This window comes from Sorghum bicolor, chromosome 9 (assembly GCF_000003195.3).
Source record: "Sorghum bicolor cultivar BTx623 chromosome 9, Sorghum_bicolor_NCBIv3, whole genome shotgun sequence".
Lineage (NCBI taxonomy): Eukaryota > Viridiplantae > Streptophyta > Magnoliopsida > Poales > Poaceae > Sorghum > Sorghum bicolor.
In genome coordinates this window covers 9257336-9275384 of record NC_012878.2, presented here as the reverse complement: position 1 = coordinate 9275384, position 18049 = coordinate 9257336, and the positions used below count along the sequence as shown (strand labels likewise).

Below are 18049 nucleotides of genomic sequence, written 5' to 3'. Positions count from 1 at the left end.
CTTGGTCATCGGCTGCCCATCAACCCTTCCTTTGACGAACAGAGCCTTGAGATGCTGCCTTTCGTCATCGGCAGGTTTCTCAAAGATAGCTGTCATCGGATCCAGAGCCAGCTGAGCTATCTGATCGGAAAATTCCAATTCATCATCACTGGATGGTGCAAGAAACTCCATCGGCAACATAAAGACCATGTTAACTCCTGCCGATGGACCTTCCCTCTTAAGATCTGATTGCTGCTGACCTCCAGACTGACCAGCGTTCTCGCCCTTGCTTAGCTCCTCCTGCCTTTCGCGTTGCAATCTCCTTTTCTGTGTCTTGGTTAACCCTTCAGGACACCACGGAGGGAGTGGCTTCTGCCTTGCTGCTGGGCGTCGGTTCTCCCTTGACTCCATCCGATGCGTGTTAGCATCCCTGCAAAATATGAACTCATCGGGAACTCGTGCATTAGCCATCTCCTCGAGCTCTTCCTGGTTTCTGGGAAAATATTGGACACGATCACCAAGCCTATCGTGCACGCTGAGCCTGCCCCCCAGCCAATCATGAACTGATGCTCTTCCTCTGATCCGCCCATTAAATCGCTGATTGTCATCATGATAACGCCGATCAGTCCTGTCGTACCGATCATAACCATTGCACTCGGGGCAGTCTCTGATAGTGGGAAGCTTAATATTCTCCTCCCAACAATGGATGAAAAACGGATAGTTCCAATGATCTCTATGCCGATTCCACTCCTGCCGGCACCTCTCTTCCTCCCGACGATAATCTTCTTGCTGGCGCCGATACCGATCTTCCCGTTGCTGCCAGTTCTCTCGAGGCCTTCTATGAGTTATAACGATGCCAGACCGAGGAGGCCTACCTGAATTGGTTCCTTCCTGGACCAAGCCTTTACCTTTTGCATCGGCAGTAGTAATCTGATGCTGAGGATCTACCGATGCAGTTTTCTCAGCTGCTTCCGATGTTAAGACCTTGGCCTTCCCCTTTGCATCCAACATGTTTGTCGGGAAAGGATGTTGGTCTATCTTCATCGGCTTCTGGATCTTGGAACTGTCAAACTTGATTCTCCCAGACTCTATGGCCGATTGCAGCTGCTGTCTGAAAACTTTGCACTCATTGGTGTCATGAGAAGTTGCATTATGCCACTTGCAATATTTCATCCTCTTCAATTCTTCAGCCGATGGGATCACGTGATTAGGAGACAGTTTGATCTGTCCTTCCTGAAGTAGAAAATCAAATATCCTATCGGCCTTAGCAGTGTCAAAAGTAAATTTTTCTGGTTCCTTCTGTCCAAAAGGACAAGACATCGGCTTCTTGTTCTTTACCCACTCTGCCAAGCCGATGACTGGCTCCTCATCAGAATCTGAGCTTGTTGCTTCATCAACAAATGATACCTTCTTGTTCCATGCTCTTTTGGGCTCGAAGGGCTTGATGTCTTGATCAGAAATCCTCTGCACCAAATGACTTAAGCTTTCAAATTCCTGAGAAGCATACTTGTCCCTGATGTGTGGCAATAAACCCTGGAAAGCCAAATCGGCTAGCTGCCGATCATCTAAAACCAGGCTATAACATTTATTTTTGACTTCCCGTATCCTCTGCACAAAACCTTCAACCGATTCATCATTGCGTTGTCTCAATTTGACTAGATCGGTGATCTTCTTCTCGTGAACCCCGGAAAAGAAGTATTTGTGGAATTGTTTCTCCAGATCGGCCCAAGTAATCACTGAGTTAGGAGGTAATGATATGAACCAGGTAAAGGCCGATCCAGACTACGATGATGAAAATAGACGAACCCTCAATTCATCCCTGTTACCAGCTTCTCCGCATTGAATGATGAACCTGTTGACATGCTCCATGGTTGACGTGTCGTCTTGCCCAGAAAACTTAGTAAAATCTGGCACCTTGTACCGATGCGGAAGCGGGATCAAATCATATGCGGGAGGATACGGTGTCCGATAAGAGTAAGTGTTGACTTTGGGTTTTATCCCAAATTGATCCCTCATTACTTCAGCGATCTTATCGGCCCAGTACGCATCGGCATCTTGCCGATGGGGTGGTTGTGGATCCGGCACCTGCTGGTAAGCCTCCACGTGTCTGTTCGGTACACGATCTGCACGGAACATTGGGTTGATTATCTGGCCTCCCACCTGTGGGCCACCAAGCTGTTGCCCGCCAATCTGCTGTCTGCCGACCTGTTGGCCGAAATTCATTGGCTGGTTAGAGATCCCCTGATTCTGGAACCCGGGATAGACCTGTCCTTGCTGGAACCCTGTAGCCTGGTGACTCTGTTGGGGCGTTTGCAGAAAGGCTTGCTGCCCAAGCCATCCATTATTAGCGTTCATCGGCATAGGCCCTGCCGATGACTGGTAATTGGGCATCATCGTTGAATTGACATACCCTGATTGAGCCATAGACCTCTGTTGCATCAGCATCGAGTCTGCCGATGCGTTAGGCATCTGGAACGTTGGAGCTTGAGAATTCCCAGTGTAAGGTCTTGCAGTAGTAGTTGTAGTAGTATACTGGGGACTCTGGTTCATCGGCATATTGGGAGGTGCCGATGCCATAGGGGTCTTGCCTCTCATGTCAGTCGTCTGCGATGTACCCGGTGTTAACTCTGGAGGCATGCCATAACCCCACCAGTTGGGAGGAGGAGTTAACCCTGTCATTGCCGATGCTAACAGATCTGTGGCAAGTTTAATCTGCCCATCTGAAGTCTGTGGATTAGTTGTCATCGGCATAGATTGTCCATTGGTGACTCCCAACGTACTTGGTGGAACAGGAATCTCCATACCCGCAGCGGCCGTAGCAGCCGATGGAGCTGTGACCACTGGTGACTTTGGCTGGTGATAAGTGGGGCCCACATAATCCGGTGGCAATTGTCCCTCCTTGAAAGTTCTTGCCACGGCATTGAAAACCGTATTAGACAGTACACCAGCTTAGTTGATCAAAGCACGGTTGATAGCGCTGTCAACCATCTCTTGAAGTTTGCCAGGATTGGACTCAAAAGTAACTTGCCGAGGGGCCGGCAGTGCATCCTTCTGAATCACCTCACCGCTCCTGTTCATGCTGAAGGACCTCAGGCATTGCTGCTTGTAATCCTCCATGGCTTTAGCAATAGCTTGCTTCTGCTCATCCTTGAGATTGGCTTCCGTCACGGGGATGACGTTCTCTTGATCAAACTCAGAAGTCGACATGTTGATCTTGATCTTGGATCTGTCCCACTGGGCGTGCCAAAAGATGTGTTGATGCAAAACTGATCTGCAAACACAAAGGGCTAATACCCGATTCAAACGTTAAGGCGTGCCAGCCGATTTGACCTTACTATCGGCAAAGGTGATAACTCGAACACTTTAGTCCTGACAACAGCGATGCGCCCGGATGTCACGGCTAAGAGGTACTCACGCGGAACTCGAGAACACGCCGAGCTTAAGTCGACGAATTCCTAAGAACTCGTAATAAAAGGGAAAAAGTATGACGAAGTCGTCGAAAAAGTAGATGCTGGAATATGAATAAAAACGTGTGTTTGATTGATTGATAGATAGATCATTACAAGGTCCTAGGGTCTATATTTATACCCTGCTCAAAGAGCTACAACCAGACACGATTAGAATTCGAATTCCAAATTACACGGAATCCGTATACAAAACGATGTAAATAATTAAGGAAATAACAAAACTATCCCCCGTGACAAACTGAAACTCCTCCACAAACCGATCGGCAGCTTCCGGACTCTCCCTTCGTATTATCGGCAGACTCCCTTGCCATAGTCATCGGCAGATTTCCTCATCATAGCCATCGGCACAAACACATCACCGCCTGTAGACTTAGTCACGTTCAATTTCTCCCCTATCGGCAACCATCCTCATCGGCAACTCATCCTGTAATCAAAACACTGCCATCTTATCCTGCCGTCCTGGATACGTGCCCAAAAACGGTGTCAACAACGGATAATATATTAGTTAAATTATTATGATTATAATTGGAGAGACTGTTCTTTGTCAGTAGCCTTTAAATTGATCCAAATAAGGAAGTAGCTGGCTAACCATTAGCTCTTGCATCAAAGGCCCATGGAAATGTTAGAAGCGGTCTGTTGCAGGTTAGAATTGCAGCTTTAGTCAAGGCGAGACATGGCTATCTTTTTTTATTTATTTTAGTAGCCGACATGGCTGTTTTTCTTTTCCCCCTATAACTGACATGGCTGTCCGTCGATGGAAGTTTTGGAGTTGCAGATTGACCGGCCCAACTGAGGCCTTGATTAGTTATATTCAAAATCCAAAAAAAAAAATTCAAGATTCCTCGTCACATAAAATCTTGCGATATATACATGGAGCATTAAAAATATATATATAATAATAATTAATTATATAGTTTATATGTAATTTATAAAATAAATCTTTTAAGTCTAGTGAGTTCATAATTGAATAATAATTATCAAATATAAACAAACTGCTACCGTACCCAATAAACAACTTTTGACCCAGAAACTAAACAACGCCCGAGCGTTTCAGTGGACTCAGCCAAAGATTGTTTCTTTTTTTTTTTTGGAGTTGCCAAGGTGAGAGACGGCATAATTTGGGCCGGCCCGCGTAGCTCAGAACAAAATCCACACAAATTATGCCGACACGCTTGATACCTTCCCTTGTCCAGCTACTCCACGTCAACCTCACCCCACCCCACTTCGTCACATCGCATAGCTAGCATCCCGACCACTTCCGCGACTTCGCCGGCGCCGACCACCGTCCACGACCGTCCCCAGCCAGCCATGTCCAAGTACGGAACCATCCCGACCACCTCCTCCACTCCGCCACCGGGGGCCTCCTCCTCCTCCTCCTCCCCGCTCGACTTCATCTCCCGCGCCAAGGCCCGCGGCGCGTCCGCGCTGGCCACGCGCCGCCCCTGGCGGGAGCTCGCGGACCCGCGCGCGCTCTCCGTCCCGCGCGGGTTCTCGGCCGCGTACCGCCGCGCGCGCGCCAACCTCGCGCACTTCGCCGCCAACTACGCGCTCGTCGTCCTGCTCGTCGTCTTCGTCTCCCTCCTCTGGCGGCCGGTCTCCATGCTCGTCTTCCTCGCCTGCTTCGCCGCCTGGCTCGTCCTCTACTTCCTCCGCGACCGCGACGCGGACGGGGCGCTCGTGGTCTGCGGGCGCGGCGTCGGGGACGGCGTCGTCATCGCGGTCCTCTCCGCGGTCACGCTTGTCCTGCTCCTGCTCACGGGCGCCACGGGCTTCATCCTCACCTCGCTGCTCGTCGGCCTCCTGCTCGTCCTGCTCCACGCTCTGCTGCACCGCCCCGCCGACAGCATCGACGACGAGGCCGGGAGATGGTACACGCCAGTGCCGCCGTCCAGCTACTAGCTAGTGTCAGTGTGAGCTCCTCCTCCTCTTGCTTCTTTGGTTACTGGATTGCAGATCGATGTTCTTCAGTTCTTGATCCGTTCCTTGTCCATAGATAAATAAGATAAAATGTGGTTAAATTTGTGTTCTTTGTTCATTTGAATGCCTATAATTCATTGTATGCAAACAATTATTCTCTCTCGGAAGATTTTGTTACTGAAATTATGCTTTTGGAGCGATCAAATCTCAAGTCAATTTGTTCTCACACCAAATGAAAATCTGAAATCAGTTGGTGCTCGGTTATGTTATGTGGCGCTTGTACGATGGTTCTTCAGAACCCTTCCTGAAGAAGGGATTGCATGGTCAAAACGGATGTCAATTTTGTTCAAAAAAAAAAAACGGATGTCAATGATTTGCCTTGTGATTCACGGGCCTAAGAAAACGGGTGTTCCCATGTGAGACTGAGACGTACGGAGAGAAACAACATCGTGTGAGCATATGAGCCACAAGCAAAACCGGCCACTTTGTTAATAGTTTCTGACCAGTAACAGGACACTTATGCTTATCCGTAGTTTGAGCTGCTTGATAGCAACCCATGAACTCGAACAATCTAGACAAATTGTTAATTGTTATCTCACTTTTATCCATTTTCAAATTTGGAAACAAGATTAGTATATGTTATCGGCGTTGCAGTACAGTTTTATTTCTATCTATGTATCATATCACATCTTCGTATCCAGTAAGCAAAACAGGTTAGGTAGTTTATTTAGGCCTTGTGTAGTTCCGAAATCTTTTTGGTTTTCGGGACTGTAGCACTTTCGTTTTTATTTGATAAACATTGTCCAATTATAGAGTAACTATGTTTAAAAGATTCATTTCGTAATTTATAGATAAATTGTACAATTAGTTTTTATTTTTGTCTATATTTAATGCCTATGTATTTACCGCAAGATTCGATATGACGAGGAATCTTAAAAAAGTTTTTGGTTTTGAACTTGTTAACAAGGCCTTAAGCTATCACATCGATTCTTCCTAAACACGATTTGTGGGAAATTTGCTGGCAGTTGTATAGTTTCTTTTTGCGACGACGCAATAATTGAAGGGGCAGGCACAGGGGGCAGCTGTTGGCGAGAGAATGGTGTCACGTATCCTAATGGAATTTTGTAGGTATATCCTTATGTGATTTTTATATAGTTCATTCATACTGTATAGGATAAGTATCAAACTGTAGCCCTCTGGTTGTGCCCTGTCTGTTGAATACGGTATTGAAGATTCAGCCTTGTTTAGTTCTAATTTTTTTTGCAAAATTGATATTGTAGCAATTTCGTTTGTATTTGATAAATATTATTTAATTATAAACTAATTAGGCTTAAAAGATTTATCTCGCAAATTACAGGCAAACTGTGTAATTAGTTATTATTTTTATCTATATTTAATGTTTTATACATGTACCGTAAGATTTGATGTGACGAGGAATTTGAAATTTTTTGCAACTAAAATTCGTAGAATCGTAGCTTACATTATTTTGATATCCAACTAGCTCACTTGGTTTTTTTTCTCTTTCTTTTTTTGTGAGACTATCTCACTTGGTTAGTGCCATTTTCCATAGCAGTGATGTCATATACCATTGCCCTGGGATCAGAAAACCATGTGGGCCAACTTCTTTGGGATTAGACTGGCATGTGGGACCAGCCTTTGGGAAAGAGGAGTTATAAAAGGAATCATGCAGAGAGGAGAGAGCATCAAACAAAACTTTATTCAAAAACGAGGAAGGAGCTAGCGCTCCTCCTGGCATCTCAGTTCCTCTATATTCATTTGTTTCTACTCATGTCAGTCATTTGATCTCCGTTGCTGGCCATACATGGATGTGACAAGTGATTATCCAAGGTGATTATCAGAAATTTGTGTGTGCTGTGCTTGGTGCGCCTGCAACTGTTCATGTTCTCTTGGCTAAAAAGTTATAGCTAAAAGTACAAAAGTACTGTTCGCTGATTTTTTATGAGAGAAAAACAATATAAGATAGATTCGGCAGATAAGCTTAAGCGATCTTCGGTGGTGGTGACATCTGTTGCTAGTTTCAGTCTGCTGCCCAGACTGAGGCCACGAAGGATTTTGTGGTCCACTAATGATCTGAACAACAGGTAAATTGGTTTGTTCCAATGAAATTCTTTCAAGATTATTTAGAATAAGTATTGGTCGCAAAGAGTCAAAAGCACTTCTCCAATTTCGTCCTCAGTGAAAATCCAACATTTTGTCAGAGCTAAGCACAGCTGTGTAGTGTATGGATATCAGATATAATCTGAATAAGGTTATTCAAATCCACAAATTTGAATATTTTTTATGGATATCAGATATAATCTGAATAAGGTTAGATATTGGATCCGGATACCTATTAGATGTGGGCTACCAAGTTCAGTTTTTGCTAAAGGCCAAAATGAATTTCAACCTATAAAAAGATGAGTTAGAGTAGTTTTTTTCTAAAGTACTTAAAAGTTTTAGTTATAAATAAACTAAGTTCAAATTCTACCTTCAGGTAAATACTCAAAGAAACTAAAAATAAATTGAGAAAATATAATTTGTCAGTTAACGTAAATTTCTATTGCTAAAGTTTTAAATTTGTGTGCAATTTTGTGGCATTAAACTAAACTTTAAACACAAGTTACCGGCATAAGAGAATCTACAAAGTTAGGCATTTAACTAAAGTTTCTTGAACAATTTAAATATGTGATACATATGGTTGTTTCTTTTGTTAAATGTTCAAAGATTTGCATAGACGTTGTTTGCATTCGGAATCGAGACAAATCCGTATTTGTAGTTGTATCCAACATTATCCATGTCTGACTCTAACTCCAAAGGAAAATATTAAAACAAATATGGATTGGGCAATATTCATCCATATTTGGTCTGATTACACTCCTATTTGCTACGGCTTGAGCAGGCTTTGAGGACAACAATGATGGGATTCAATGCACCAAGCAACTTCGAAGGTTGGTTTGGTGACTAGATGCGATAAGATGTATCCATTCTCATTTTCTAGGATGGGATGGTCCCAAATTGTTGTTTAATAGGGGAGATAGAGTCGTCCATGTCTTATGTTCAGTAGGAGGGATGAAATGAGGGAGAATATGGATGGTTGTTTGTTTTCGATTACCAGCCATTAGTGTGTGGCCAGCATGTCAGCCTATCTACCTTTTCCTTCATACTATCCCACGACACAAAAGCATCAAGCTACCGCACACCCGCTTAGAGTAGCCACCTTCCTCGGCCCAGTCATCATGCTCGCCCTACTGTTGTGCCATGGCTGTCCATGTCGGCATAGCACTAGCACAATAGGGATAATGGACGGTGTGAGCGAGGCACGAGTGTGTCCCTTTAATTTTTAGGGACGGATCTGTCACCAAATCTGAGGAAGTATTTTTGCTCTAAAGGATGACTTTGTCCTAGATGTCTCTAAACCGAACACCAGGATGAGGTGGGAATTGAATGTGATATTCCACCTTTATCCCTGCCTCACAGCCAAATTAAAACAAAATACCTCCCCTAGAATGGAGGAGAAACACATGAAAAAATATATGATTCTAATTGTAAGGATTTAGTTCCTTTTATAGCAGCCATTGGTTTGTAGGAATACATTAGAGTAAAACTAAGGCCCACCACCTTGGAACATAGGAGAAAATATAGATATAGAAAAAACATAGGAATATATTGGAATGTGTGTGCAAAACTAAGGAACCGAAAGCATAGGAATTCCATAAGTTATGTATTTGGCTGCGTACAAAGAAACCGGTGGTCGGCCGCCATGCGGCGTGCACGGGTTGAGGTGAGGCAGGCACCGTTGCCACACAGGAAGGGGAGAGGGAGGCGGGCCACATGCGTGAGTTGGGCCAAAAAGGAGGATGTCAGCCCAAGAGAAAGGTCTTCCCTTTTTCTGTTTTTTTAATTTCTTTTTTAAATTGATTTCAAATGCAAATTTGAGCAAGATAAAAACATTTTCAGAGTTTGGGCCAAAAACAGAAGTTGTTCCAAATAATTTTATCTACAACTTTGCTTTAATGTGCAACTCAAAACTCGAAAAATATTTTGAATTATAACTTAAAACTCAGTTCTAGGTTTGATTAAACCTTTTTATTTAAATTTGTATTTTGAGTCCTTTTTCAAAACAACTTGCTCTGAAATGACACTTGAAAGTTTCTAAACTATTTTAAACTCTAAACAATCATAAGCAAGCACTACAACCAATTTTAGGGCACAACATAATTAATCTAGCAATTTAATTTAATTCTAAGCAACACACAAAATAACATTCAAGTTATTTGAAATGCTATACAAGAACGATGCTTGATGCTCATGCTAAGATGTTTAGGTCAAGTTAATGAAGCCCTAATGCATGCTTAACACTAGGAGTGTTACAAGTGAAAGGTTCTAATATGGCTAGAGGCGGATCACTAGAGCGAAAGATTAGTACAACAAAAGGCGTAATACAATTTTGCTCTAGCTCTACAAGGGTTGCAAGCCACCTATCCAACAATTCTAGTTACTAAGATCACTAGGCACACAAAAGCTAGGTCACTATAAGCTACACTAGTGAACTAAGCTACACAAGGCAAGACTAGCAACTAAAACTAATTACAGTACTTTGCAGTAAGTAAATGGAGAGGATGAGATCTTTATACCACCGTGTAGGTGATGAACCAACCACCGATATGAATAATCAATCACCAGAAGAATGCCAATCAATCATATTGAGACATCGATTTTTCTCCCAAGGTTCACGTGCTTGCCCGCATGTTAGTCTCTATTATGTCAACCAACACTTGGTGATTCGACGGCTAAGAGGTGTAACACGAACCTTGTCCTCACTAGGACACCGTAGGAACCTACCCACAAGTGAGGTAAATCAATGATATGAGTAATTTACTAGAGTTACCTTTCAGCTCTCCACCAGGCAAGGTACAAGACCCCTCACAATGACTAGGAGATGGCCATAAACAATTACCAACTCATACCAATGCTTTTCTGCTGCTCCAAACCATCTAGGTGGCGACAACCACCAAGAGTAACAAGAAATCCATAGCTCAAATAATCCCCAAGTGCCACTAGATGTAATCACTCACGCAAATGCACTTGAAATCACTCCCAATCTCACTACGATGATAAAACAATGATAGAGATAAGTGAGAGGTGTTTGCTTAGACTCACAAGGATGTCAAATATGTCAAAATGCCAAGAGAGATGTCCTTGAGCTAGCCAACAAGTATTTATAGAAGTCCCCAACAAATAGAGTCGTTACCTTCTAGAACCGCCTCCTGTTTGGGGCGTCGAATGCGCCGACGCTAGGCGTCGGACGCAGCTCTAACGTCCGACGGTCCCTTGATAGCACCGCTGGATTGCTGCCACATGTCCTCAGTTCTAGCGGTCACTTAAACATTGAAGTTCACAATTAGTGAGTGTCGAACGCGTCAGATGCTACGCACCGGACACACGACCCTCACACCAGATGCTACTCACAGAGTTCAAAAACTACTCGACGCGTCCGATGGTGCAACATCGGATGCACCTCAGCATCCAATGCACACAGTCTGAAACCTCACTCGCAACCCTGCTGATGTCACAAAGCATCAGATGCTGAAACAGTGTCTGGCTGGCGTCCGACGCGAACCCGTCGGATGCTCCGACGCTTCGCTCAAAAGAGTAACACTAAGTCACAACACACCGGACGCTGCACCAACGTCTGATGCCTTTGTTGCCAGCATCTGATGTGACATCTCCAAACTTTTCACAGGTATAATAGAAAATATGCATTTTATTTTTTCAAAAGCGCTGAATTCCGTCTCGCAAGCTCGGCGGGAGGGAGAGAGAGACCCAACTCCTCTCCACCTCTTCAACCCTTTCTCAAAAGTGCTAACCACCAAGTGTTTCACCTTGTGCACGCGTGTTAGCATATTTTCACAAATATTTTCAAGGGTTAAGTTAGCTCACTAGATTCTAAATGCATGCACATGAACAATGTCACCTAGTGGCACTCGATAACCGCTTAGCTAAAGAATTCTTCTCTTTATAGTATGGCTATCTATCCTAAATGTGATCACACCATCTATGGTGTCTTGATCACCAAAACTAAAACCCTAAGCAATACCTTTGCCTTGATATTTATAGGGTTTTGTTTTTCTCTTTCTTCTTATCCAAGTTGAGCACTTGACCATCTTGTGGTCATCACCATCATCACCATAGTCATCTCTTGCTCCATTACTTAGCATGTACCAACCTTATCTAATTCACACACTTAGCATGAAGATTACTTGGATTTTATCAATTATCCAAAACTAAACTTGGGCTTTCAACAAGTACTAGGGCAAACGTGTTTGGGGCAAATCAAAATTTAAAGAAAACATATAGAATATGTAGCTTCTAACATCTCGAGGTAACATAGTGAAATATAACTGAAATGATTTTTACTGCAATTTTCAAGCATTTTAAAGTGCACATTAATCTGATAAGTCACATTTGCTAAAACCAGGTCCCAATTATTTTATGGGCTACGCAAAAGCCATTATCTACATGAGAAAACCTTTCCTACATCATAACCAACCCAATAGGATTCGAACCAATATCAGAAGACTTGGCCCCTCTTATGGAGGTGATCAAGACCTTCAATCTTTACCATTGCACAATGAGAATTTATTTGTCACATATCTAGTTTACTAATCATGTGCGTGTCTGTTGATTGCCTAATTACATAGTTCCATAATTCAGATAATCTAGTTTAGAAACCTAGATAGCATGAGACTGATTGGTAGGATGCTAAATTTTAGGAAATAAGCCATTGGCCTAGCACCCAGCACACAAATTATACCTATATAACCAAGATTACAAGTCATAGAGAAAAAATGAAAGAAAAACAACTAGATAGTGAATGGTCTGAGAATTACAACATATACATGAATTTGTTCATATTTTTCTCTTTGAATTTGTTCATATCAAGCACCTCTTTAGAAGGAAGAGGAATACTAATATGTAAATATTGATCTCTAATATTAATATAACATGAAATTGTTCATATTTTTTCTGTAGAATAGATTATACTCACTTAAGGCTTTATGGCACGACATACAAGTAACAATTTTGATTAGCACATATACATAATCTAACTTAATGGCAGAGAGCTGCAAACTAATAGTTGACCAAGCAGATACTTGTGGGATCACCTTTTTCCTCATTAGCTAAAAGCACACTATATAGTTCTCCCAATTTATCCCCAAAATTACTAGCAAAAAATCCAATTCCTTAGAATTCACATCCATCATGCAAATCCACTAGAGGATTAGGGCAGGCTAACACATTCTGTTACTTGCCACCATGAAAATTCATTGCTAGCTAAGTCAAGAAGTCTAAGATCTGAAATATGGAAAACAACTATTAGAACAAATGAAAACCTAGACTTCAGTGTGAATGCTGAATTAAGCTCCTACTACAAATGGTTGTTGTGGCTTCAATGTGAATGCTAAATTAAGCCCTACAGAAACAACAGAGACACTTTTGCTTTGTCGAGAAGGCCAACACGTGTCTCTTCTGAATGTGCAAAGCATGTAATTAGGTACTGTTATGAACGGAATACAACAAAATGCAACTATGGCTATACAAATATTTACCTCTCTAAAAGGAAGCAACACATTATGACACTAAATAAATTATGAACATGCTAACCATTATCATGCACTACACTAACCTTGACGTAGTTCAAGTCATGGATGCGGTGATAGAGGCAGAACCGGAACTAAAGCAATTGAATCTAAAAAATGGATGAGAGAAATTAGAAATACATAAGAAATGACCTGTGCAAAGAACTTGCATCGCCTAGCAAAGGCCGAGATCCAGCTTATCGTCCTTATCCTGGACGCTACCATTAGAGATGAACAACGTCCGTTGAACTCCACGCACATCCACGACACTTGAATCGGGAAACCTCTTTGCGCGAGCAATCGTCATCCCCATCATGCTAGATCCAAAGGAGGTGTTGGCTAGATCTAAAGGAGGATGAAGCGATTCTCCTCAAAAGTCTCCACAGGACCATGAGATCTCGCATGACGCGAAGAACTGCGATGGTGCTCCACGCACTCCTCCCCCTACCACAAAGGTCTCGCAGCTTCCATTCTTGAGCGATGGCAGTGTGGAGGCTGAGCAGGAAGGAGAGAAGAGGAGAGGAATTATGTGGTTGTGCAAGGGGCCGAGAGCTAAGAGGTGAGAGGGATTTTTGAAAAACTACAAGATTTTTTTTGAAACACTGACCTGATTCTACACATAGGATTTCATACATAGAATCTTTAAACATGTTTACTGTTCTTGGTGGACAAATTGGACTGTGAGTTGAGCCCGTTCGCTTGTCTTATCAGCCGTACTTTTTCTGCCAGCCAATAGTGTTTTTCTCTCACGATAAATCAGAGAACAATATTTTCAGCCATGGCTTTTTAGTCCCTAGAAAGATAGAGAGTCATTTTGCAAAAGATACGAAGACGGGTGTTGGGTACCATAAAAAGGATACCCAAATCAAAGTAATAAAAATCACAAAAGACAAAACAAACCACCCGTAATCACCAGGGCGCGGGCCCCGTCTCGTCTGGCTCCTTGGGCTCGGGACCAAACCACGGCTCACCCGACCCCTTTGGCCTCGGGCGCGAGTTCTGCCTCGCCCGACCCCTCTAGGGCTCGGGCGCCGGCGCCGTTTCGCCTGATCCCCCATTACGGTGCAAGGCTTTGGACGTACGGCGCCCGTACCCACGACGTGACAGGCGCAGTAACTCCCATGTCGCAGCAGGGCATGGTGGCGACTATTCCAACCACCCCGGTCACTGCAGCCTTACGTCTTTCACTATGCAACCTTACCTCTTTTGCTGTGGTGTACTGCCTCACAGTAAAAGAGGAATAGGGGAGATTAATCAGTGTCACTATTTGCTGCCTTCTCCCACTGTTAACAGGACAGGCAGCAGTATCACCGATCCGACCCCCATGACACCAACAGGGCTCGGTAACCCTCCACAGGAGCAGCCATGCTATCAGCCATGCCTCAAGGACAGGATGGGTAAGCTTCTACAGGGTCAGGACTGTGGTTTCACTACTCAATAGAGGAAATCTCCGATCACTCATGTAAATACCTGCCTCCCCTTGAGGCTATAAAAGGGGAGCCAGGGCTCACAACCGAGACAGGTCCACCCATACAAACAACACACGATCACCACACTCCAAGTGAGTCCACACACACACACACAGAGTGGCAATCAGCGCTCTGTCCACCACACCAAGCTGAGACCTGGGACTTAGCCCACTCTCGTAACCTGCTTGTACACCCCTACTACAAGCACCTTTGGGTGCAAGGCAATACAGACCCCCGATCTCACTAGACGTAGGGCATCCTTGGCCCGAACCAGTATAAACTCTCTGTGTTCCACTTGCATCACCATCCGGGCTTAGAGAGTCACACATACTTATACTTGTTTGTGTCTAGACCACGAGTCTAGACGCCGACAGTTGGCGCGCCAGGTAGGGGCCTTTTGCGTGACATTCATCTCTCCCTACAGAGGGGAAAGCCAGGATGGCAGACGGATTCCATCCGCTCAGCCTCGGCACCATCATTGTGTTTGGGAGTTTGGAGTTCATGTCGCTTGGCTCCGGCTATGACATGGTCCTCCTCCCACCACGAGGTGACGCCGAGCCTCGCCCCGAGCCAACCCCACCGCAGTCAGTGCGTGGGAGGCGCTCGGGGCACCATGCGGGGGGTGCCCGACGGGGGCGTCAGAGGTCTAGGATCTCTGACCCTACCACCGAGGCGAGGGTCCGTCCGGCCCTTGTTGGGTATTTTAAACGCAAATAGAAAAATCCACAAGCGCACGGATACCGATGTAGCCTTCACCCGGGAGTATTCCAGAGTATCGATTTTCCACAGGGAACGTGAGTGTACTAATTAAGAATCAAGATCGCCCAAGGATAATTATATAAGTATTTTTGGTGGGAAGAGAGAAAGTTTCCTGAGAGTTCTCTAGTTGATCTAAGAATCAAGAATTACTTCAAGATTATCTATTTCGGGACATCAGAACACTAACCACAGAAAGAGATGAGAAGGGGGCTAGGAAGCTCCGACTACGGTCCTACAAAAACCGATCCGAACGTGGTGGAATACGTCGACCGTTAGGGCTGTCACTACCCTAAGGCTACCATAACAATCCGCAGGATTGGGTGCAATTCCAGGTAATCGCAAGACTAAACACCACGTCTAATCTATTAATTACTACTCTAGCGTTATAAAGACTAGAGCACTTGATGCAAGCGGGAATCCAATAAATAACTTGAATGTAATTAAAAGTAATTAGAGAACTCAGGAGTTATGAATTGAAGAACCTGGAGAACGATGAAGAACGAACCGGTTGCTGCAAAAGTACAATGTTGAGGAAGATCCGACAGATCCGGCTCCTCCTCCGCTCTCCTCTTCTCTCTCCCTATTTTCTAGATTACAACTAGAACTAACTAGAACTAGAACTAGAGGAACTAGAACTAGAACTAGATGAACTAGAACTAGATCTAGATGAACTAGAGGTAGAACTAGAAGAACTAGAGGGATCCTCTCTACTTGGATGAAGAATTGAAACCCTAGCTTTGATTCTGTAGAAGAGGTATGATCTCCAAGGGCCAGGGGGCCTTGCTTATATAGTCTTTTCAGATGAATCTGGGCCGTCGGATCAAACCGACATTGATCGTGTGGTTTTCCTTAAAGTATTAGGTCGGTGGAGCATTATCCCGAAAGAGAGTCCTGATTGGACTCTGGCTGAGGGCGGGCGCCCAGGAAAGGAGGGCGGGCACCCTGTCCCTGTGTCCTCTCGGCCTCCGCTTCGGTCCCGTGGCTTCTGGAGTCTTCTAGATGATAGAAAATTGCGCGACACGTTAATATCTCTATGTAAACCCGACGTGTGGGCCTTTCTTTTATATTTCCTGATAACCCCCTGCAGAAATAGACAAACACCAAAACTCGTGGAATTCTGTCAGATAAAACCCTAAGTCTAGGTGTTGGTTCCATTTAGATCCTTTTCCATGATTAGTTGATGGTTAAATATCAGCATTAAGGACCGTCAACAAGCTCCCCCAAGCTTAACCTTTGCTCGTCCCTGAGCAAAGATGAACTCAAGAGTTTCTGCAGTGGTTTCATGCCTTAAAGATACACATGCATTCAAACAAGATCTCATCTCTAGGTTAGAGTAAACTGTTAAGATTTAAAACTTACTCATTTTACCTTTCACCATGGGACTTGTAACCTTCACTTCTGTCTTGAGTAGTTAAAAGATAGAACAGTCTAGTCAAGCACCATGTCTCTTGTTCTTCGATTAACTATAGCTCTGGAGTTTTTGCAGATTTTCAAATAAAACTCAGAGATTCCTTGTATGACTCTCTCTAGTCTCTCTTTTGTGGTATTTCTAGATCCTTACCAAGGTAGTAATGGTATATGCCTTCTCTCAAAGTATGTGGTATTTTTGGTATGAGGCATAGTGACATTGTCTTCTCTCTCACCCTACTCTAACAAAGTTTTGATATCTGGAGCTCATAGGTGGGAGACAGCTAATACATACTTACAAGATATTTATTGCATAGTCAAACCATGGATCCAAAGAAACAAGTCAATAAGTCAAATCAAGATGTGCATGTGTGGCGAATGAATGGTGCATGGTAATGATGGTGATAACAATGGTGAAAGTCTAATTCTATTTGTGCTCTTTTGAGGGGATACATACCTTTCTTGCTCTTTTGAAACTTTTTGAGGAGAATGAGATGCTCTATATTTTATTTTTCTTTCCTCTCAGGTGGGTATCTTGTACCCCTAATTCTACTGTCGGACACTTGTCCATTTTTACCTCTCGTCTCACTTTTTTTTTCTTTTCTTTCGAGGTTCCGGGCACTTGCCCCTTTTTATTTCCTCGTATACTTTTTTTTCTTCTTTTTTTAGAGCACTCATCTCATGATATAATATAGCAAGTGGTAGTAACAAGATAACTTGAGCATTTATTTCACAGGGAAAAACAGAAATGTTTTTGGCTATTCTCTCCCGGATTAGGAGTAGAATATTTTTGGGTGGTTCTGGAGATGGAAATGGATATATATGGATGGTACTTCTGGAGTAGAAGTAGCATGTGTGAGTGAACGTGCAAGTGAATCTTGATTTAACCACATGACAAGCTCCTAAGGGTCTACACAGCTTGACCACACTCAATGCTCATAAGTAGTAAAGTAAATGTGTGGCTCAAAGTCTAGCAAGCATGTATATATGGTTGTGGTAGGAATTTAAACTCTCATCATACAGGAACTCATCATGCAACATTTTAAAGATTTTCAAAGATAAAATTCTCCAGAATTCTAGCATCTCTAGGAACAGATAAACAGCAGCTCAACCTTCCCATATCATATCCGTTAACAACTTAGACTTCAGATCAAGTACTCTTCCCACAAGTTCAGGTTTAGAGCAAATCATAATTAATAACAGTCATGGCTAAACTTGAGAGAGATTTCAATTTTAAGAACTAGTCATGGCAGAGCAACTATTTATCATATCCATGTAAGAGTTCATCATTGAAGTTCAGTTTGACCAAGACACTTTATTTATTTAGCAAACTAAGCAAAGATATATATAAGCACAAAATTTTTATTTGGGTTTTTATGATTATGCATCTTTTTATTATTTGAGTAAAGTA

General features: G+C 43.4%; 1 protein-coding gene and 1 long non-coding RNA gene across 2 annotated transcripts; both read left to right on the top strand.

Moving 5' to 3' along the window:
* Positions 4585–5574, top strand: LOC8065918 (PRA1 family protein F2). Its single transcript, XM_002440723.2, has one exon. The coding sequence runs from the start codon at positions 4755–4757 to the stop codon at positions 5343–5345; it is 591 nt and encodes a 196-aa protein (XP_002440768.1). The 5' UTR covers positions 4585–4754; the 3' UTR covers positions 5346–5574.
* On the top strand, positions 6247–7658 carry LOC110430600. Its single transcript, XR_002447965.1, has 2 exons — positions 6247–6491; positions 6919–7658. It is a non-coding gene; the product is annotated as an uncharacterized LOC110430600 (long non-coding RNA).

What these genes read in the sequence shown, in the direction of transcription:
- LOC8065918 (XM_002440723.2), top strand. Translation starts at nt 4,755, where the DNA reads ATGTCCAAGTACGGAACCATCCCGACCACCTCCTCCACTCCGCCACCG.